The sequence below is a fragment of the Lepidochelys kempii genome, chromosome 15 (assembly GCF_965140265.1).
Source record: "Lepidochelys kempii isolate rLepKem1 chromosome 15, rLepKem1.hap2, whole genome shotgun sequence".
Taxonomy (NCBI): domain Eukaryota; kingdom Metazoa; phylum Chordata; order Testudines; family Cheloniidae; genus Lepidochelys; species Lepidochelys kempii.
In genome coordinates this window covers 29,998,522-30,020,860 of record NC_133270.1, presented here as the reverse complement: position 1 = coordinate 30,020,860, position 22,339 = coordinate 29,998,522, and the positions used below count along the sequence as shown (strand labels likewise).

The window sequence follows — 22,339 nt, the reverse complement described above, 5'->3', positions numbered from 1 at the left end:
CGTGGAAATCTGAGAAGAGCTGCTGCTGCTAGCGTTTGAACGAACAAGGCTCTAACTACCTGCAACACAACATGGGTCTCTACAAGCACAAGGTGGGAATCCCAAGCAGGTGTGTTTAGGCAACTCTGATTCCACCTGTATTGTCCATTATATCACGTTTTAAGTGAGACAGGTGCACCAACTTAAAATGTTCCTCGCAGTATTTAACAGTTGAGCTCAGCCACATCACTGCCTTCTATTACAGTGAAATAATGTACTGGAAAAAATAAGTGGGACGATAACTTATAACTCTCTGTGGGGTGAAAGTACAGGATAAGCTTGATGAATTTTAGGCAGCAGTTGTTCCTATTTCATGTTTTCCTTTTAAAAATACACACGAGGGCAAGATTTAGATTTTTACAGTCGAGGATGCAAACCTCCAGCTGCACAGCAAAGCTCAGTGGACTAGCACTACCCAACTCTTTACTTGAGCTTTCTGGAACTCCATGTACTGTGTGCTTACCAATACTGAGGACCAAACAATCCAACCAGGGATTTCACACAGTTCCCTAACTTAGTAGTGGGGTAAAAACAGCTGCTTTAATATTCTATTTTGTTTATAGATATGTGTTTTATGTAGTGACAAAAGGCAGAGTACTTAACTGCCTCTCCTAGTGCTATTGAGTGGATTAGTAGGAAGAGGTAGTTTAAAGCACCAGCCAGTACTCCACTCGTGTACAACCTTAAGCTCTGATTCTAACAGCAGAGACTAGCTGTAATGTCATTTAAGAGATCTGAACCCCATTTACAAAGGTATGGGGGGGGGGCACGCACAGGAGAGGAGAATCATTTCTCCCTTTAGCACATTATTCTAGTCTGGGAAGAAGGGTGAGCTAGGTTTTTTAAAGAAAATCCCCCCTTTTAGAGACCTAGGAGTGTCTAATTTCAAACTAGTGGTATCCCTTGTTAAGGCCTGTACTGCACTGTTCACTAGACAGCTGGTCATAAGCACATCCAGTGCAGTGATCCCTTTTTGAAAATGAGATGGTATGAAAACTTAATAAATCTTAGACAAGTAAATATTTATTGAAATCTTTAAAATCCTAGAGCCTAAATGAAACTTGTGTCAAATTGACATACGCAGGCACTACAATTCTCACAAACCCTGTTTTACAATGCATGGGGATAAGAAAGCACAGGAGGGATTTCTGAGCAAACATTACTTTGGGTTAATAGAAGATGCATGGTTCTTAAAGAAACCCTTTCAGCTATAAACAGCAAGTGTCAGTGGTTTAGTATCATTGATTAAACTGGGTTGCGTTTGTCAAGAACACATGCAGCTATTTACTCTTCCATCACTTTTTCCTGTTTGAAGTGTAGTTGGACAGTTGACTTTGCCTTACATGCTACATCGTGTCACTTGACAGCTTCTAAACACTGGAAGCAGCTGGAATGGTGTACAGCCCTCTCCACACTTAAGATAGTATTTTCAAATCAAGCTCCATTAGCCTACCTCTGCTGCTACTGCATTCAATGAAAATTTGACCTTTACTTCAATGGGAGAATTTGGCTGAATGCTTTTGAAAACTTCACCCTTCATTTGCACTGGGCCCATCTCCATCAGCTTCATGGACTATTCCTTACAATTTCATGAGGACAGCGCGTTGATTCTTGGTTTTGAAATATTCCACAAAAGCCTGATCTTAACAGACAAACAGCCTGCAACACTGAGTCCTTCATACTGATACTCACACCTCAGAACTTAAGGGCAACACTTCTCAGGTCCAAGCTGTTTTTGGACGACCATAGGGCTGGAAGAAAGTCAATAGCAAGAAATACCATAAGAATTTTACATTCAGAATTAAACTCCCAGGCATGTCATACTCAAGGTGCTGGCCCCTTAGTGGATAAGCTGTAGCTGGTGGTTCTCGTTTTGCAGACAGTACCATGTTCTATTAATGGACAAGACAACAACTTTCATGAAAAGCCACCAGTTACTTGGATAGTCACTCCTCCAAAGAGAACTGGAGTGCCAAGCAATGAGAGGGTGTCAAAGGTTCTCATTACTGCTATGGTAAAGGGATAAGAATGAAAACACTCTGTCCTATCATCTAGAATTAGAAGCCAGCTGGCATAGGACAGGTGTTTTTTTTCCTGGGCATGTAAGAAACTTTCCAAAACCAGTTAGTATTCTGGCAGCAGGAATGCTGCATTTGACAAACAGGATCCTGCTGCTTTTGTAGTTTTTTTGGATTCTTGGGCAGAGACAGGGATGGTGGGAGCAGCACAGTGAAGCACCTGGTGATAGCCACACACTATTGCATGGATTGAGAACTTAGGATATACTTTGAGGCAGTTATGAAAGATCTTGCTTTAAAGACTTATAAAATGATTATCTGCAAAAGACAGGAAACTGGCAACGCCTGAGACATAATACCATAGCAATCTGAACCTTCCCGAGACAGTGACCCCTTTTCATTTGGGAGACCCATTAGAAATGGCAGTGGGGGAGAGGTAGTGAACTTACTCTGCCAGCAGTCACTGCCCCTGAGCAAGGACACTGAGAGCATTTTTAGGTGTGAAACCTTTGCCCACCTCAGGAGCAGCTCTGACTTTTCCTGATGAAGAGGAACTGTGCTCAGAGGCAATTGCTGGTTATTCTCTGCAGCATGCTGACCTCCATTGTCAAACACCATGAACTAGCTGGGAATGGAACGTTAGGGTGGGCAACGTGCATGATTCCATCTGGTCCTGCCAAGGATCCTGCTCCTTACCTTACTGTGATAGCCCCGCTCAGTCATGCGCTTGGCCTCTTGCCACACTAACTCCTCACAGCGTTGCTCTGCCAGTCTTGCTTCTTCCTCCTCCTCTTTCTGGCGCTGTGACTCTTCCTGCTCTTGGAGGCGACGCTCTGTAAGCTGTGTATTTTTAAAGATATGCCCTTGAAGTGAGAGCACAGGTAAACAGACCCAACTAAACAAAGGGTGGGAAAGGTCAGGACTCAAAAGGCTTGAATCAGTGTCAGATCCATCTTAGTTAATTGGATACTTTAGTATTAGGGTGGGAGTTACCTAACTAAGCTGCAGTTACATCTGCTTGCAATGTGTACTCTACCTTTGCTAGCAAAATTGGGAAAGTTTCAGTAGAAAGTTACCGAGAACCTTGTTCTGACACTAAGGAATCTAAGAGCATTTTTCCATGCACTAAAAACTAGCTAAGCAAAGTACATTAGCTAACAGCATCCTGAATGACCTCGGGTGCAGGTTTGATGAAGACCGGGGCTCTACCTGGGACTCCAGCTCTTGTTTGCGAGCTGTTTTTAGTTCCTCCTCTTCCTCTCTCTCTCGGCGAGTCAGCTCTTTTGCCTCCTCAAGCTCCCTAATCAGTTGTTCCCGGTATTTTACACATTCCTCCTGGGCATGTCGATTTAGCTCCACCTTCTCTTGGATCTGACACAGTCTGCCTGCAAGGACCTGTTTGGAATAAGAAGGGGGATGAAGGGAAGAAATAGGGTAAATAGAAAGAAAGGGGCCAGACTCAGAAACCAAACTAAGCAGATCTTTATCTAGACAGTTAAGCCAGTTCTCAGAAAATAACTTGGGCCAACAAAGAAAAGCCCATCCCCTGGCACAGAGGTAACCAGAGGCCTTACTGAGCCTCTACTATGTATTCTATGTAAATTTTACACCAGTATAAAAGTCCCTGTTTTAACCAGGAGAGCACAGTAATCGCTGTAGAGAGGGCACCACCTCATTCATCAGTCTGTCTCTGGCCTTCCTCTCTCTCTCCCATTCTTCTTCTCTTTTTTCCCACACTTGTTTAGCTTCTTCCCTGAAGGAAAGAGAGAGAGGAGAGTTCCTTTCCAGCATTATTGCTTGCAATAAAGAGACAATAACAGAGAAGCCTTCAATACCTTATTTCCTGCAGCCTCTCCAGTTTACATGTGTATGTAAAAAGAAAAGGAGGACTTGTGGCACCTTAGAGACTAACCAATTTATTTGAGCATAAGCTTTCGTGAGCTACAGCTCACTTCATCGGATGCATAATTAAAGTGGAAAATACAGTGAGGAGATTTATATACACACAGACCATGAAAAAATGGCTGTTTATCATACATATTGTAAGGAGAGTGATCACTTAAGATGAGCTATTACCAGCAGGAAAGTGGGGTGGGGGGGAGAGCCACTGACTTCCTGAGGAAACTACAATCCATCTGTGATCTTCCTGAAAACACCATCCTGGCCACTATGGATGTAGAAGCCCTCTATGCCAACATTCCACACAAAGATGGATACGAGCCGTCAAGAACACTATCCCCGATAATGTCACGGCAAACCTGGTGGGTGAACTTTGTGACTTTGTCCTCACCCATAACTGTTTCACATTTGGGGACAATGTATACCTTCAAATCAGAGGCACTGCTGTGGGTACCCGCATGGCCGCACGGTATGCCAACATTTTTATGGCTGATTTAGAACAACGCTTCCTCAGCTCTCGTCCCCTAATGCCCCTACTCTACTTGTGCTATATTGATGACATCATCATCTGGAGCCATGGAAAAGAAGCCCTTGAGGAATTCCACCATGATTTCAACAATTTCCATCCCATCATCAACCTCAGCCTGGACCAGTCCACACAAGAGATCCACTTCCTAGACACTACGGTGCTAATAAGCGATGGTCACATAAACACCACCCTATACCGGAAACCTACTGACTGCTATTCCTACCTATATACCTCTAGCTTTCATCCAGACCACACCACACGATCCATTGTCTACAGCCAAGCTCTACAATACAACCGCATTTGCTCCAACCCCTCAGACAGAGACAAACGCCTACAAGATCTCTATCAAGCATTTTTACAACTACAATACCCACCTGCTGAAGTGAAGAAACAGATTGACAGAGCCAGAAGAGTACCTAGAAGTCACCTACTACAGGACAGGCCCAACAAAGAAAATAACAGAACGCCACTAGCCGTCACCTTCAGCCCCCAACTAAAACCCCTCCAACGCATTATCAAGGATCTACAACTTATCCTGAAGGACGACCCATCACTCTCACAAATCTTGGGAGACAGGCCAGTCCTTGCCTACAGACAGCCCCCCAACCTGAGGCAAATACTCACCAGCAACCACACACCACAACCACTAACCCAGGAACCTATCCTTGGAACAAAGCCCGTTGCCAACTGTGCCCACATATCTATTCAGGGGACACCATCATAGGGCCTAATCACATCAGCCACACTATCAGAGACTCGTTCACCCGCACATCCACCAATGTGATATATGCCATCATGTGCCAGCAATGCCCCTCTGCCATGTACATTGGTCAAACTGGACAGTCTCTACGTAAAAGAATAAATGGACACAAATCAGATGTCAAGAATTATAACATTCATAAACCAGTCGGAGAACACTTCAATCTCTCTGGTCACTCGATTTCTGATCTAAAAGTGACTATTCAACAAAAAAAAACTTAGAAAACAGACTCAGAGAATACTGAATTGGAATTAATTTGCAAATTGGATATAATTTAGGCTTGAATAGAAACTGGGAGTGGTTGAGTCATACAAAGTAAAACTATTTCCCCTTGTTTATTCCTCCCCCCTCGCCTCCCCACTCTTCCTCAGACTTTATTGTTAACTCCTGGAAATGCGCTGGAAGTGGCCCACCTTGATTATCACTTCAAAAGGTTTTCTCTCCCCCCACCCCACTCTCCTGCTAGTAATAGCTCATCTGAAGTGATCACTCTCCTTACAATATGTATGATAAACACCCATTTTTTCCATGGTCTGTGTGTATATAAATCTCCTCACTGTATTTTCCACTTTATGCATCCGATGAAGTGAGCTGTAGCTTACGAAAGCTCATGCTCAAATAAATTGGTTAGTCTCTAAGGTGCCACAAGTACTCCTTTTCTTTTTGCGAATACAGACTAACACAGCTGCTACTCTGAAACATGCGTATGTAGAGAACTGCAAGAAAGAAATTTGTCTGTTCTAAACCTTATGCTCAGAGGTGCTCCTGCTTCCAACAGAGATGGGAAACCAGGGCACTGCCAGAAAATTTAGTTTGCAAAGCTCTTTCGCAACAGCATGTATAGCAAGGAAAGTCCTTATGAAGTATCATACTGACTCCTCTAGCTTTCACTGAGCCAAATTCTGCTCCCACTCACACCCCATGTAAACTTTTTGAAGTCAGTGGGGTTACAGTGGATTCTCTTTCAACCTCCATCTCTCTTGAGAAACAAAAGGAAACACACAACTTTAGAAATCATATAGATGCCACAAAGCCCACTGGCTAGATGATCAAATGCTGGTTTTAAGTTCTTGTCAGAAAAGTCTGACTAGAGTCCTAATGTGGATGGGCAAGGATCAGACTTGTTCACTGTTGCCAATCCATTATTTCTAAAAATACTTGCTCCCTGTTTATTAACTTTAGTACTAGTTGCAATAAGAGAGACTGATTATGGAATCACTCCCATCAAGGAGAAGGAACCAGAAGGTCTTGATGCTTTTCAGCCAAAAGAACTGTGTCCTTTCACCTTAATATCATTGTGTTACGTCCAACATTGTGATTGGATGGCTAAACCATTCAACATAAAAGATGGAAAGTAGAAAAGGACCTAAAATCCACCCCTACTTCTGTTACACAGGACTCTGTGTAATCAGCCTTTCCTTCTAAAACTGCAAGACTAACTAGGAAGCCAGGAAGAAGATGGCTTCAAGTTGTCCCTTCCTCGCCTGTGTGTATCAACAAAGTAACATTTACAGAGTTCTACCAACCTAGAAAAAAGGATGTTTTTAAAGGGAAGCATTCATCACATTTAAACTCTCTCCAGCAACCTACAGGAGGCTTGTCAGATTCACCTGAAAATGGTCTCCAGTTCTGCCTCTCGTGCCTTTTCTAACTGGAGCTGCTCCTCAATTACATGTTTCATCCAGGCAGCATCTGCAGCAGCCCGCTCCCGTCTAGCGGAGTGGAGGCGTTGGTCCTCATCTTCCTTCTCTAGAAGGGCTAATAGTATTTGTCTGTCCATCTCCTAGAGAAAAGCCAGAAAAGTCACACACACACACAGCAGGTTTTCAAACCAGGCTGCAAGTAAGTTCTCAATGTGCACAAACATGCTAATGTCAAGACTAATCATGGACTGGAAGCACATAACAGATCCTCAGCACCATTCCTAATTTCCTCTTGCCCTAATGCCACCAGGGGGAGATGGAAGAAGCTTGGTAAGGCTCTGGACAGACGAGATATGCAAACAAAGTAATCAACATGCAGAAGCAGCAGTTTCTAGTGCAAGAAGAGTGTACTACATAGAACAGTTAAGTGATCTCTGGTCTTGTCTTACCAGCTCCTGTTGTATCTGCTGTGCACGTCTCTTTAGTTGGGCATTATACTGATGTCTCAAAAAGCGACTAGGAAAAAAAAAAGAGGATACAAAACCAGACTAGCTCCAAAGTCCCATGTTCTTATTTAGCAACATTCAGAAAAGCGAACCATGACTAGTACCATCTATAAGCATTGGTAGGGGGAACAGTTCTTACTGCGTTAGGAAAAAAAATTGCACTATGTCTATTTAAAGTGCTAGCCCATCCACTGCTCTGGATTTTCCAGATATACAATATTAAGTAAATATACAGCCCACAGTAACACTGACAATATCCCCACATACAGTAGGTACTACCATGGACACAGGAATGGCTTTCTCCCAACACCCACAGCACTGAACTATACCATATCATACCCAAGCTCCAGCTTCTTCCTGCATGCTTCCATTTGCTTCCTCTCTTCTTCCAGCTCCTCCAGCTCCCATTGCTGTTTTAGTAAATTCTCTTGCTCTTTCTTCAGTTTTGTTGCCTGTTATAAAAGGAATAGCGTTTCAGGGAGCTACAGCCTCCAGCTTCCCCATCCATTCTCAGATTCTTTATAGTTGTTGCAGGAGGGCAAAAGCAGCACAGAGAACCAGTTACACAGCACAATCTTTCATTTTCTCATCAGTACTAGAGTAACATCTGCAATTCTCTATATCCAGCACTACCATTAGAACAGGGTACATTTTTCAGGATGTACTCTCCAATATAACAACCATGCCCATTGAGTCAGAAGCTGCTTCAATGACTGGTTGGTTCTCGCTGACAGAGAAGCAGTAGCCATAAAGCCTGATCCTGAGGGTTCCAGTGGGAAATAAGGAGAAGGGAAGAAGATAAAATCCTCCCTGATCTGGAAGTGTTCTCAGGTATTGGCAGCTGGCAGCATGAAACACTTTGAGACAAATTCCTTCCAGCAGGAGGCTGGCACCCCACCTCAGAATTGAACCTCTGTACCTGTGGTTGTGGCATGTTTTACTGCCAGCAGTGGGATGAGTTCTAAAAAGAACTAGACTCCTTTTCAAGCAGTTTCTTTTTGGGTATGGTAAAGATCCCACACTAATTTCACTCTTGCCTTAGTGTGTTAGAATATTGGAGACATAACTAGGAACTCCTGTTGGAAAAAAGCCTTCAGGCTGCAAGCTACCAGGCTTGGTGAGGTTCCTAAAACAACCCTCCTTTCTCTGAGGCAACAAATGAAATTGGGGTGCTCAAATACTAGGGAGGAACACATGAAGGCCCAGGGCTAAATCTCACTGAAAAGTACCAAGACGCAGGTAGAAAGTAAGGAGTCATTGCTAGCAGAAGCCACGTCACATCCAGTTAGAACGACTGGCCCTGCTGCTTCACCTCAGTATTGAGAAACAGATTCAGCCAGAATCATAACACTGGCCTGACCTCTCCCTTCTAAGATTCCATTAGAGTGGGTTCAGAACCAACTCACTGCTCTGGTATCTCCCACCTGGACTGGAGGCTAGCAAGTGCACTCTGCTTCAGATGAGGGGAAACTAACTAGTTACCTCCATCTCCCGGAACTTCAGTTCTTCCATTTGTTGCAGTAACACCTCAGCTCGTTTCTTCTCTTCCAGCTGCCTCCTTTCTTTCTCTTGTTTCAGTCTTTCCAGTGCTTCTCTTCGGGCAATTTCATATTCATTTTCATACCGTCTTTTTTCTTCTCTTTCAGTTGCTTCTTGCTGATTGAGCCCAAACAAAACATTTTAACGTAGTAACTGTAAATCAATACCAAATCACACGTATTTCAACTAATAGGGTGTTCTATATATACAAATATTCTAACATTTTAAAAGTCTGGGTTATCAGTCACTTCAGACTGTGTTTAGACTTTATGAAATGCTTGTAGGACGCTGCATGTACACCAGACACTCGCTGGAACGCGGGGTTCAGGATCCATGTGGGGACCGTATTACCATGGATCCCAATATTTAAATTTGGGATCCATCGCCGCGACCACGCTATATGCGAATCTGCACTATAGCGATGTGCGCTCTGGTGAGGGTCCGCTGTATTCAGCTTATGTCGATACCCCATGTTAGAAGGTCAGCTTTAAGAGTGTGCTCTGTAACTACAAAAGTGTTTGCTCTACAACTGTAAACCCCCGCAATCTGAAGAGAAGCATTAACAAGTGTGAAATACCAATATACTGAAAAAGGTGTCCTCTGCCCAACAGAAGACCCATTGATGCCAGAGAAACCACTGGACATCAGTGGACAAAATACTTTGTTGATTGCTCCCCCCACACCCATCAAGAGGAGACATGCAACAGTTGTTGAACTTTGGGGGATGGGAATAAAAATCCGCATCAAGAATAATTTGTTATCCCTATGCTGGTTGGACTTCAGGGAGAAGGCAAAACTTCGGAGCATAAGCAAGAGATCCCCCACTGTTTAGCTGGGTAAGCCCTAAAGGACATACGGAACCTGCACATTACAGCAGGGTTTATTACTTTTTGGAACCTAAGATTATAACTCATTTGTGTGTGTATGTTTACCTACTCTAACCTAATAACTCTTATTTCCTTTTCTTAGTTAGTAAACCTTTAGTTTATAATAGGATTGGCTACAAGCATTGTCTAAGGTACAAATGACCTGGGGTGACTGGGAGTAACCTGAATATTATTGTGATTTTTTTGGTGTAAGGGTCTATCTATCACAGTGGCAAGATAAACCAGAGTGCCCAAAGGGACCACCTGTGACTCTATGTTAAGGCTGTTATAGCCCCTGAGGAGTTCACACTTGATACTTGGTTGGTGAAATCTAATTATAGAACATACAAACAATGGCACAAATTCCAAATTGGCTGTAACAGTCTGCCCTGAAGTTGGCACCCATGTCCGTGAGCCACTCCAGGAAGCTTGACAATCTGTACTTTCACTGCCAACATAGCTATCTCCTGTAGGCTGCCTTCAAACTAACCAAAGAGTTAAATAAGACCTTGCATATTTTGATATCTGAAACTGCTAAGTTTGCCAAAGTTTAGTTTGTGGTGCAGGAACAAGTTCTTGAAGAGGTGCTCACATAGGTCCTGCATTTAGGTCTCTTAGGTTGGAACAGTGCCCTTGGTGCCACAGCAAGTCATGCAATTTATTTAGTCTACGAAGCAATGCCCCTGATTTTATATTATCAAGCAAACAAACCAGAAATAAAGCCAGAAAGGAGATTTATATACTTGCCTGAGAGAGAAGTTGAGGCAGAATTAAATTGCTAGATCCCATCTTCATGGGAAACAGTGAGGCACCACTATACATTCACTCACAACTGAGTAGAAGAAAGTATTTGGCAGTCCCTTCCACCTCTGACAACACTAACATCTATGTGCAGGAGGTGGAAGGCTAAGTCTCTACAGAAAGAAGGTTTCTGGGGGGAGGGGAGGGGAGAAGTCAGATAAAATGAACATTCCTCTCCCCCACCCCAAAAAAACCAAAATAGTATCTGCTCTTACACTTCAGCACTCTTTCCACAGCTAAGAGGTATCAGTATGACTTAGAGTGGTGGTTCTCAAACTGTGGGTCGGGACCCCAAAGTGGGTTGCGACTCCGTTCTAATGGGGTCATTAGGGCTGCCATTAGATTTGCTGGGGCCCAGAGCCTGAGCCCCACCACCTGCAGCCAAAGCCTGAGCCCTAGGTGGCGGGGCTCAGGCTACAGGCCCCCCTCCTAGGGTCTCCCAGTAATTTTTGTTGTCAGAAGGGGGTCATGGTGCAATGAAGTTTTAGAAACCCTGACTTAGAGCAATCCTAGCATACCTGCTTCTTTTCTGTTAGCTGATCGCCCCAAACGTCTATCACATGCTTCTTGTGGAGCTCTGACTCAATCTGAAGAAGAGAACAGAGATAATCGCAAAATGGTCTCCCATTCTGTACCATGGAAACAGGCTCTAAGAATCTATTATGTGGATTGTTATAGGTCTGCAGACAGGGAGAATTAACTAACTAGTAAGCATTGCATTCCCAGACAACTGTCTGTTCTGGGGTAGCCCACAGTATAGCAGCAGAATCCCCTGAGCTTGGCTGTCTTAGGGAGATTCTCAGCCTTCAGAAGAGGAGACTAAATGACCACCTCTCTCAGTTGAGATACTCATGAACCTCTTTGGCCAAGGAAGATTAGATGGGGCTCTGTGGAGCCTACTAATACACCGCTACCTAAGCCATAGAGGTCACTGCTAAGGATCAGTTTGCAGTATGGAACACTGAGCAGCAGAATTCCTTCCAGCAAATTTGCCCACCACCCCAGAAGTGAGCCTTTATACCAGTGGTTGTGACATGTTTTACAGCCAGCAGTGGGATGCTCTTTCTGCCAAGATCTGAACATGCAATTGGTACAGCATTCCTCAGCCCCTGCTAGCCCTTGGACTCATGTAGCAATTCCAATCACAGGACTAGTTGGGAATAATCACAAATGTTAAAGACTATAGCAATAAGCAGGCAGAGTGGAAGGCCAGCAGAACAAAGGCTAAGAAAGCACTTAGTACAGAATACAATTTTCAAAAATATCTAAGTCCCTTTGGAAGTTCAGTCCCATTGACTTCTAAAGGGACTTAGATGCTTTTGAAAACTGTATCTGGTAAGCCTATAGTACAAGGCAAAAGCCGAGTATCTGAGAATATTGCTGTCTAGTTTCTTGCATTGGCACCAACCTCACCTCACAAGGAGGTGCTTCTACTGTAGTGTTTGCATTTGAGGGTCTGCAGAGTCAGTAATGGAATAAAAAGGTTTCTGATTATTTGGAAGAACACATGCCTGTGGAGTGATGATACAGAACTCTTAAGTAGTTGAACCATTTTTCTTATCTTGACATCTGTTACTTAATTTTTAAAAATCTAAAACCTGATTTAGTACACACAAAACATTAGTGAAGGGATCCCAGTAATTATCACCTCTCGGAGTTTGGTATTGTTCTTCTTCCAGTGTTCATACAGCAGCTCTTCAGCAACCTATCAACAAAACACGAGAGTCAGACCACATCAGAGTAGATCAAAATGTTAATAAATATTACAATCTCCCAAAACATCAGTTTAGTGCTGTATTTCCCAACCCTGATCATACTTGACAATCCCTCCAGACAGCTAGTGAACACATCTTTGGAATGTTACTAAATCAAAGGGATTGGCCATCCCATCAGCATGTCAGGAACATATACTATTGTAATTATATGGAGGGGAGGGGAATTACTCTTATTAAGGCTTAATCCTCCAATAAGATTGAGCCAACTGGAGACTCAATCCTCCAATTCTAAACCCCAGAATTTTTAGACAGACATATTACTGGATAGAATTATAGGGCATCTCTTCTCCAGGAAGCTCTCCAAATGCTTTGCAAACTGTCTATTTAAGGACTGACTCACCCACCAGTGACATGCAGCCAATTCATGATTCAGTTTGGCAGCCAACCATGGAAGTAGCAACACGAGGGAAAGTGAAGAATGACTTCCCCGGTTAAAACTGCTGCAGCAATATAAACAGGCTGAGTGTAATAGTCAGGATCTCAGGGATAGCACCCCAGCTCTTACAGAAAGCGCTGAGGGCCCTTCAATAGCAAGAAGTCAAGATTAGTTGTTCCTCTCATGTTGTTTGACACTCTGTTAACCAAGCCCAAAACAGGTATTTAGAAATCACGAGTTCCCTTTCCTGCAGGACGCAGACACAGGGGACATATATTTCTCTAATCAAGTTTTAAATCAAAGAGAGACTTACCCTTAGCCCCAGGTGTGAGAGGGACAGAAGGGCACCCCAGCTCAGCCCACACACACACACACACACCCCTCAGACCGCTTCTCACAAGCTACCTTTTTCCGGCGCTCTTCTTTGGCAGATTTCAAATCTTCACCTCTCTCTCTGATCTTGCTCAGCTCGGACTCCTTGTTCAGCCTCAGCTCCCCGAGTTCTGCTGCCAGCAATTCTCGCTCCTCGTACAAAAGTTTCCTAAGTTGTTCTCGTCTCTGCTCCAAGCTAAGTTTTTTTTCCTCTTTCATTTTCTCACCGTGATATGCGTTCATGCTACCAAAGACACATAACGGGAGGGAGGATTAAGCATCAGGCTGGCCCAGAGTAAGATCGCCTGCGAGACACAGGGCAGTCTCAAGACACAGACCGCATGCTCATAGAATCATAGAATATCAGGGTTGGAAGGGACCTCAGGAGGTCATCTAGTCCAACCCCCTGCTCAAAGCAGGACCAACACCAACTAAATCATCCCAGCCAGGGCTTTGTCAAGCCTGACCTTAAAAATATCTAAGGAAGGAGATTCCACCACCTCCCTAGGTAACGCATTCCAGTGTTTCACCACCCTCCTAGTGAAAAAGTTTTTCCTACTATCCAACCTAAACCTCCCCCACGGCAACTTGAGACCATTACTCCTCGTTCTGTCATCTGCTACCATTGAGAACAGTCTAGAGCCATCCTCTTTGGAACCCCCTTTCAGGTAGTTGAAAGCAGCTATCAAATCCCCCCTCATTCTTCTCTTCTGCAGGCTAAACAATCCCAGCTCCCTCAGCCTCTCCTCATAACTCATGTGTTCCAGTCCCCTAATCATTTTTGTTGCCCTCCGCGGGACTCCTTCCAATTTATCCACATCCTTCTTGTAGTGTGGGGCCCAAAACTGGACACAGTTCTCCAGAGGAGGCCTCACCAGTGTCGAAGCGAGGGGGACGATCACGTCCCTCGATCTGCTGGCCGTTCCCCTATGTATACACCCCAAAATGCCACTGGCCGCCTTGGCAACAAGGGCACGCTGCTGACTCCTGTCTGCTGCCCCAGAGCCCCTCTCAGCTCACCGGACTGAGGGCAACGCGGGACCTCCCGTGTCCGCGGCCTCCCACGCAAGCCGCACGCACCGGCCCTTCCGCCCCGGGCCCACGGCGGCCGGCGCCGCCCCACGGCCGGGCACAGCAGCCGGCGTGGCGCGGGGGAGCCCCGGCGGCCCCCGGGCTCTTACCTCCGCTGATAGGACCGGCGCGAGCTCCACTGGCTCTGCTTGGCGCTGCAGACCCCGGACTGCTGGAAATAGCGGCTGTTGCGCTCCCACTGCTGCCGCCAGCGGGCCTCCTGCTCCCGCTGCCGCACGAGCTGCTTCTCCAGGGCTCTGCTGCGGCTGGGCCAGGCGGGCCGCGCGGGCAAGGCCATCTGCACAGCCCGAGCACAGGCGAGAGTCAGCGCCCCGGCCCGGCCCCGCAATGCCCGGGGAGGCCCCGCGCCAGGCAGGGGCCAGCCCCCGGGGGAACCCGCCCCGCGCTCGTGCCCCCGGGCGGCCCCAAAGCGGCCGCTACCGAAGCGGGGGGGGGGGACTCACCGCGAGCGGCGGCCGCCGGGGAACAGTAACGGCTTCAGCACGTCCGGCCTCCGCCGCGCAGCACCATGGCAACGCTTCCGGGCGGGGCTACGGGCGCCTTCGAGGGACACGCTGTCCCTCAGCGCGCGACCAGGCGAGACCGACCCTTCCCCCCGCTGCTCCAGCTCAGCCTCGACTTCGGCCTCGCCCCCGCCCCGCCCCGCCCCCTCGTGTGCGCGCGGGCGGTTTCCCCAGCCGACCTGTGCAAACTTCCTTCCCCCCAGTGTGTGAACGCACACATTCCTGCTCACACGCGTTTGCACGCACACATTCCCGCCCACGCCCTTTGTGCTCACACGCGTTTGCACGCACACATTCCCGCCCACGCCCTTTGTGCTCACACGCGTTTGCACGCACACATTCCCGCCCACGCCCTTTGTGCTCACACGCGTTTGCGCGCACACATTCCCGCCCACGCCCTTTGTGCTCGCACGCGTTTGCACGCACACATTCCCGCCCACGCCCTTTGTGCTCGCACGCGTTTGCGCGCACACATTCCCGCCCACGCCCTTTGTGCTCGCACGCATTTGCACGCACACATTCCCGCCCACGCCCTTTGTGCTCGCACGCGTTTGCACGCACACATTCCCACCCACGCCCTTTGTGCTCGCACGCGTTTGCACGCACACATTCCCACCCACGCCCTTTGTGCTCACACATGCACACAGGTGCGCTGTTTGCACATGCATGCGGACCATTTGCACCTACAGTCATGTTCACCTTGCGCACATATTTTCATTTTGAACAACAAACACATTTGGAAATCTGGCCCTTTATTGTTTATCAAGCCCTGCCAGAGATTCCCAGGAACGTGAAGGACTCGCTGACCTGTCACTATTACTTGTATTTGTAAAGTCCCTGCTTGGTGCTGGACTCTGTACTAGACACAGAAGAAGACATCATCCCTCCCAGGAGCTTATACTAAGTGGATGGATGGTGATCAGACACAGTAAGCCCTACCATGAGCCACAGACAATGCCGTTTACTAGTGCTGCTGGCTTTTTACATATATTTCCCTGTGTTGGATTGGGTGGCAGCATTTTGTCCAGTGTGGGATAAGCACTTACATGGGCATTGCAGAAGGAGTGGCTTACTTTAAATGGCAAATAGAAGGAAGGGAGTGTGTTCCGGAGGTATCTGAGTAGCAGGAGAATGCAAAGATGAAGAGAGAAAAGGAGAGGTGAGGTAAAATTGATGCCATGGGCAGACACCTGCATTTTAAAGGGTCAATCTTGAATTTAAAATTATGCATTTAAATTTGCCTGTGCTGCTAATAACACCAGTATTGTTCACACCAGAAGAATGTTAATGAGCTAATGTATTTTTCACCATTTATGCCATTTGTTTGCTTTTATCATTCCAGGCAGGATGACCCAGAAGATGGACTTCCAGTCAGTTTTACTTGTGATGAGGATGGGATGGGAGTTACAATGTGAATGAAATGATGTGATAGTAGTACTGGGAGGGATGACTCTGCAAAGACACAGGTTATGCCTCTGAGCAGACCCAGAACAAACAAGATGTTTCCGGTAGCCTGAGCAGCAGACACAAACTGACCTGAGGGCTACTGCAGTAATTTAATACATTGTGGTGGGCCTTCTCTACTGCACTGTGAGTGCATTAGTAAATGTGACATTCTCTGATTGTCATGAAGTAGCCTCAGGTGATATAACTGAGGTTGCAAACACTGCAGGGGAAGGTTTAGTGACAAACAGAACACCATTTCAATTGAATTTAAAAAAAAAAAAACATTGCTATTAGGCATTTTAAAGCCTTGGTTTTATAAATACCTAGTTTTTTGGCCCTGAATTGACTTGAGATGTCTCCTTCTAAGATCAGAAAATACACGTGAACATTTTAGGCACCTACGTTACAGCCATGCACTCAATGTGACAGTAAATCATGCTCTCTTGAGTCTGACCTTACTGAAACAATTTCTTTAGCAGAATATTGAAATGGCTGAATTGCCTTCCATGTCCTGTGTGCAGAATAGATGGGTTTCAGAGATGAGCCCGTATGCAAAACGAACATTGCTGTCTGTGTGTTAACCTTTGGAAAGCAGGCTGCATGATGAACAAAGCATTACAAAACACACAAGCTGACCATTAAGACCAGAGATCTGACCGACAGTCAAGGAGATACCTATGATATGTCTGGCAGTACCACTGGGATGAATCTAACTGAATGGGGTTTTGCTCTTAGCTTTGAGCTGGTGCTGGGTTTTGGAAATGCTCTGTTATTGTTATACGTAGAAATGTTACTTGCACTGGAGGGTTAGGAATTTAATTTCTTTTAGACCTGGTTTAAAAGTTACAGTGAATGAGCAACAAGTTGTTGACAACAGCATTTGCTACAGGTGCAGGCAGTGTTGTAGTGGGGGTCAACTCACAAAGATGAAAGGGAGCGCAACCTGGCGTTCTCAACAAGCTAGTCCCAAATCATCTGGCGTCTGTATGAACCTGAAGAAATCCCACTGATTCAAATCAACAATCTCTTGACACTCCCTCTAATAATCCTATCTCTTGTTGAATTTTGCATTTGGTGCAAGAACATACATAGGCTGATCATCGTTATTAGTCACTTAATAAGAGCTCAGGTAAGGGTATCACTTTTATGGAGGGGGGCAAATTAGATGCACTGCCCTATCTTTAGATAGCATGATGTGGTCACAGGTTTCTAAGTTTCTGCATCTCAACAAAGGCTGAAGAGACTGTTCTAGTCACATTTTCCAACCGTTGGCAGGTTTTCCTGACATTGCCAAGCAAGGTTATAAACCTAATGGAGATAAGGTTGCAAATTGGATGCATTTTTAAAAGTTGGTGTTCTCATCTCTGGTTGTAGGACACCAGAAATTTAAGTCACTCAAGTAATATTAATAATTTAGACTCACTCATTTGCCTACTGGCTTGGCCAGTAAACTACAGAACTCCCCTAAATTAGGTGCTTTTAATTTATATTATTACTACAAATCTTTCTTAAATAATCCTACAGCAGGTTCTAGCTATAAAATACCACTTAGATATAGGAATAATCAGCAAGAAGGGAACCCTCATGACTTGAGTATGGCAAAACTGAACTACATGAACTTTTGACCTGACTGATATAAATTCTCAGAGAGGACAGAGAACTCATACCCAAGAAAGGACCATAGACTTGCAAACAGAAGTCAACAAACCCCAAGACACAGAACAAACTATTCCAAGTGAATCATATTCCAAATACCTTTTACTCCCAGTTTATCATCTGTTCACACTCCCTCTTGCTGACAGGTCCAAGTTCTTCAGCTAGAAGTTGTAAAGAAGACAGAGGTTGTGCAACTAACAAATACAAGTGCTTGTGGATTGTAGGCAAATAACTCACATTTAGCTAAATATCGCATACAAGTCATGAACTCGGAATACCTGTGACATCAGAATTGCTTCCATTGTCATTTCACAAAAACCGAGCTATGCCACCTATGAATTCATCAAGACAGAGGAGGTGACTGGGTCTATCGGAGAAAGATTCCACTCAAACACAATTCAACTAGTGGGCACGCAGTCACACATGCTACAGTGAAAGTTGTTTAACAATGTAATCCCCTGTTTTCACATGCTCATTATTTACTGAAAAATGCCTGCTGACCTGGATATTTCTATGATTGTTTTCTGCTCAAAGTGCTTTTGTTGTTGTTAAATTTTGAAAAAAATCCAGCATTTTAAAAAAGACAAACAGCAATAGGCAACATTCTAAAAAGGAGGTAAAAAAGTACAGACATAGAAAGCCAGGTATATCCAGGGCTGGCATTTACAGCTTGCAAAATACATTCTCTTTATACAACTGAGCACAAAACATTTTTGAGGTTTGTTAAGTGTGCACCTAATCACCCTGTGCTTTAATTGCATGTCAATAGACACCTGTCAGTCTGGAGGCTTAAAGCAGCTATTAATATAAATTATTTATACAGTGCTCAAAGTCTACATGACATGTTATAAAAAGAGAAAAGGGGTGAAATCTTAACCCTATTGACATAAATGGGAGTTTTGCTATTGACTTCAACAGAGCCAGGATTTCACCCAAGGTCCCTGCCCTCACAATCTTACAGATGAAGAGCCTGATCCTATGAGGTGCTGAGGTTACTACTGTGTGTGATGAGGGTGTCCAGCACCTGGCAGGATTGGGTCCTAAATAAGCTTAAGCTCTTTCATAAGTGCACTCTTGTACATGTGTGTTACTAGCAGTTTGAACAATTATGCAGCCACAAATAAATGGTTGAACAGGTTCAGTGATCTGTAGAATTTGAGTTGTTTTAGGCACTTGTTGCTACCTCAAGTACTTACTGTGCCTTAAAACCTTACACCATTGTAAAGCTTTCAAGCACTTTAAGTATTTATTGTGCTGTAAATATTTAAGGCAGTTTAAAGTTATCCTGTTCAGCATTTGAGTTGACATAAGCACTTATGTCAACTTAAGACATTTATTCTTTTTCTAAAACCCAGGAAATTAAATGCAAAATATTGCACCAATTTACTATTAGTGCTGCAAAGTTAAAATCACAAAGACTCAGAAAATACAAAAATTCAGGTTCCAACAGCAACATTAACCTGCTTGTGAGGAACATATGCAATGTTTTGCACTTGTTATGCTGGTTAAATGTCCCGTTTGATATCTTACTATGCGTACCATAAAATATATAATATACATGTAAAACATAGAGGAGATGACAAGATAATGGGGTGTTGGAGCCTCTATTTCTGCACTTCTGACTTTAATTGTGCTACCTTAACATTGCATTAACACAATTTGCATATATTTAATTATGTACAGGACTTCTTATGAAATTGTGCTTTTGAGACAAATTAGTGAAGATGTATTATTCAGCAAGTTGCTTCTCAAGGACACTGCAGTGATAGATAATCTGATTCAGGCTTCTGTCACTAACAAGTCCTATCTCCACGCTGGGGCCTGCCACGCTTAATGGGATTAATGTTAGTTACTATAATTTACTACATTTCCATCTTGTCTTCTCTTCCCAGAGTTCCATTTCCCCGTGGATGTATTTTGTTTCAGAAGTGCCATGGACCCCAGTGTGAATTTAGGGAAAGCACTCTCTTTGCCCAGGAAGAAAGCACTGCACATAGACTTTGAGTGGAAAAAGCACTCTGTGTGCAGGATTTTGGTTTGAATCTTTTTCCTCCCTTTTGAGGAAGTGCTTAAAATTCACCGTCTGCATGTCAAGTTTTTTAAGCCCGATCTAACAGGAACAGTAAGTTATGTGCCAATTAAACCATCTGGTCTATATAAAAAATTTAGTTATATTAAATATTTAATGACAAACTAGATTAGAATACCTCATTAAGGCCTGAGAAAGGAACCTCTGGAACAGGGCCAATGAAGTATAAATAAAGAGGCTGCACAATCAGTCAGTTTTACCAGCGAGTGCTGCTAGGAGTGTAGTTTGATTTCTAGATGCTATCATTGAGAAAATCATATACAAACACATTTCTGAATTGCGTTCAGTGCAGATGCTCCAGCACACTTCTGTCTCACTTGGCTCTACCCGGTGCAGCGGAGCTGTAATTGGCAGATATTTTCACAAATGGGGAAAGCCAGCGCAATTTGAGGCTGCAGTGTGAACAGGCACCAAAGGGCACAAAGTTCTGTCTTAAGCTACACACCGTAGTTCCTGGCACAAAAAGGCCTCGAGATACATTTGTCCCTTGCTTTAGCCAAGCAAGCAGTGAAATATATTTTGCTCCTGAGCCAGAATGGGATGTAATAATGATTAGGTTAATGACCCAGCACAGGGCTCTTGGCATATAATGCAGCATTTACAAGCAACTGAAAGAAACATTTTGGGAGGGGAAAACAGATAGAAGGTTCAACCTTAATGAAATATACTGGACTTCAGGTTGTCAGGATAACCTCCATAGAACACATGGACCAGTCCCAGTTCTCACAGCTCTCGCCTGCAAACCTACCTTTGAAAGCCATTGGTGCTGGCTGCCATGAACTCAGCTCGGCCAACAGGCATGTAGGCCTTTGGTGCTGGATGGCATTAATTCCAGAAGGATGACTTGGCTAGCAAGCTGCCTTCCGGGGATAATACTGAGAGTCGGTTTGGTCCGTGGGGCACATCATGCATCCCTAGTGCTACCTCCATCAATGGCTATTAGCCAGGATGGGCAGGGATGGTGTCTCTAGCCTCTGTTTGTTCATTTCCTTTGAGGCACCTGGCACTGGCCACTGGAGGACAGGATACTGGGCTAGATGGACCTTTGGTCTGACCCAGTATGACCATTTTTATGTTCTTATGTTCCATGGGACAAACTGGGCACCTCTGCAGTGGGGCGTGCTGGTCTTTGTGATTCTGCTTGGCTGGGGAGTGTCAGGCACTCCTGCCACTAGCATAGTGGGACATGCCTGGTGCTCTGGTTGGCACTAGCATACTGGTGCATGCCAGGGGCTGGGTCTGGCACTAGCATGGCAGGGCGCACTGGGTTCTGTGGATGGCACTAAGGTGGGGCATACTGAGCTCTGGCACTAAAACACCATAATAGAGGCTCAAACTATATGTATACCCCAAATAAAAAAAAGAGCAAAAAATGCCACCATGGCTAAACAACAAAGTAAAAGAGGTGGTTACAAAAAGACTTCCTTTAAAAATTGCAAGTCAGACCTTATCGAGGAAAACAGAAAGGAGCATAAACTCTGGCAAGTCAAGTGGGAAAGTATAATTAGGCCAGAAAGAGAATTTGAAGAGCAATTAGAAAAAGACACAAAAACTAACAGCAAAATGATTTTTAAGTACAGGAGAAGCAGGAAGCCTGCCAAATAATCAGTGGGATCACTGGAACATCGGCGTGCTAAAGGAGCGTGCAAAGAAGACAAAGCTGTTGCACACAAGCTAAATGAATTATTTGCATTTATCTTCACTGCAGAGAATGTGAGGGCATTTCCCACACCTGAGCCATTCTTTTTCAGTGACAAATCGGAGCAACTGTCCCAGACTGAGGTGTCCATATAGGAGGATTGGGAACAAATGGATCAGTCAAACAGTAATAAGTCACCAGGACCAGATGGTGTTCACTGGAGTCGGTGCTAGGCAAATTCTTATCCTGAAAAGTGAATAGGGGGGGCCCCTTGAGCTGCTCTGAGCCCTAAGCAATTGCTGTCTCTCCTTATACCTAGCACTGGCTCTGGTGTTCACCCAGGAGTTCTGAAGGAACTCAAATATGAAATTGCAAAACTACTAACTGTGGTGTTAGAGTAACAGCCGTGTTAGTCTGTATTCGCAAAAAGAAAAGGAGTACTTTTACATCCGATGAAGTGAGCTGTAGCTCACGAAAGCTCATGCTCAAATAAATTGGTTAGTCTCTAAGGTGCCACAAGTCCTCCTTTTCTTTTTAACTGTGGTGTGTATATGTAACCGATCACTTAAATCAGCCTCTGTACCAGATGACTGGAAGGGTAGCTGATTTCATGTAGATTTTAAAAGAAGGCTCCAGAGATGATTCTGGCAATTACAGGCTGGTAAACCTAACTTCAGTACCAGGCAAATTATCATAAGAACGGCCACATTGGCTCAGACCAATGGTCCATCTAGCCTGGTATCCATTGTCTTCTGACAGTGGTTAATGCCAGATGCTTCAGAGGGAATGAA

The 22,339-nt window shown here is 44.7% G+C and overlaps 1 protein-coding gene across 2 annotated transcripts; it reads right to left on the bottom strand.

Annotated features, from left to right (window-relative positions):
* Positions 1 to 1,040: 1,040 nt before the first annotated feature.
* Positions 1,041 to 14,771, bottom strand: TCHP (trichoplein keratin filament binding). 2 transcript variants are annotated; one of them, XM_073312625.1, is made up of 13 exons: positions 14,659 to 14,771; positions 14,305 to 14,492; positions 13,157 to 13,367; positions 12,249 to 12,305; positions 11,119 to 11,187; positions 8,877 to 9,050; positions 7,734 to 7,846; positions 7,338 to 7,404; positions 6,856 to 7,028; positions 3,729 to 3,810; positions 3,267 to 3,452; positions 2,754 to 2,897; positions 1,041 to 1,790 (listed from the first exon to the last, which is right to left on the bottom strand). In XM_073312625.1, the coding sequence occupies exons 2-13, from the start codon at positions 14,490 to 14,492 to the stop codon at positions 1,758 to 1,760; spliced, it is 1,497 nt and encodes a 498-aa protein (XP_073168726.1). In that variant the 5' UTR covers positions 14,659 to 14,771; the 3' UTR covers positions 1,041 to 1,757. The 2 variants fall into 2 exon arrangements, with proteins under 2 accessions (XP_073168726.1, XP_073168727.1); XM_073312626.1 differs by lacking the exons at positions 11,119 to 11,187; positions 14,659 to 14,771 and having other exon boundaries at positions 14,305 to 14,641.
* Between the last annotated feature and the right edge of the window lie 7,568 nt (positions 14,772 to 22,339).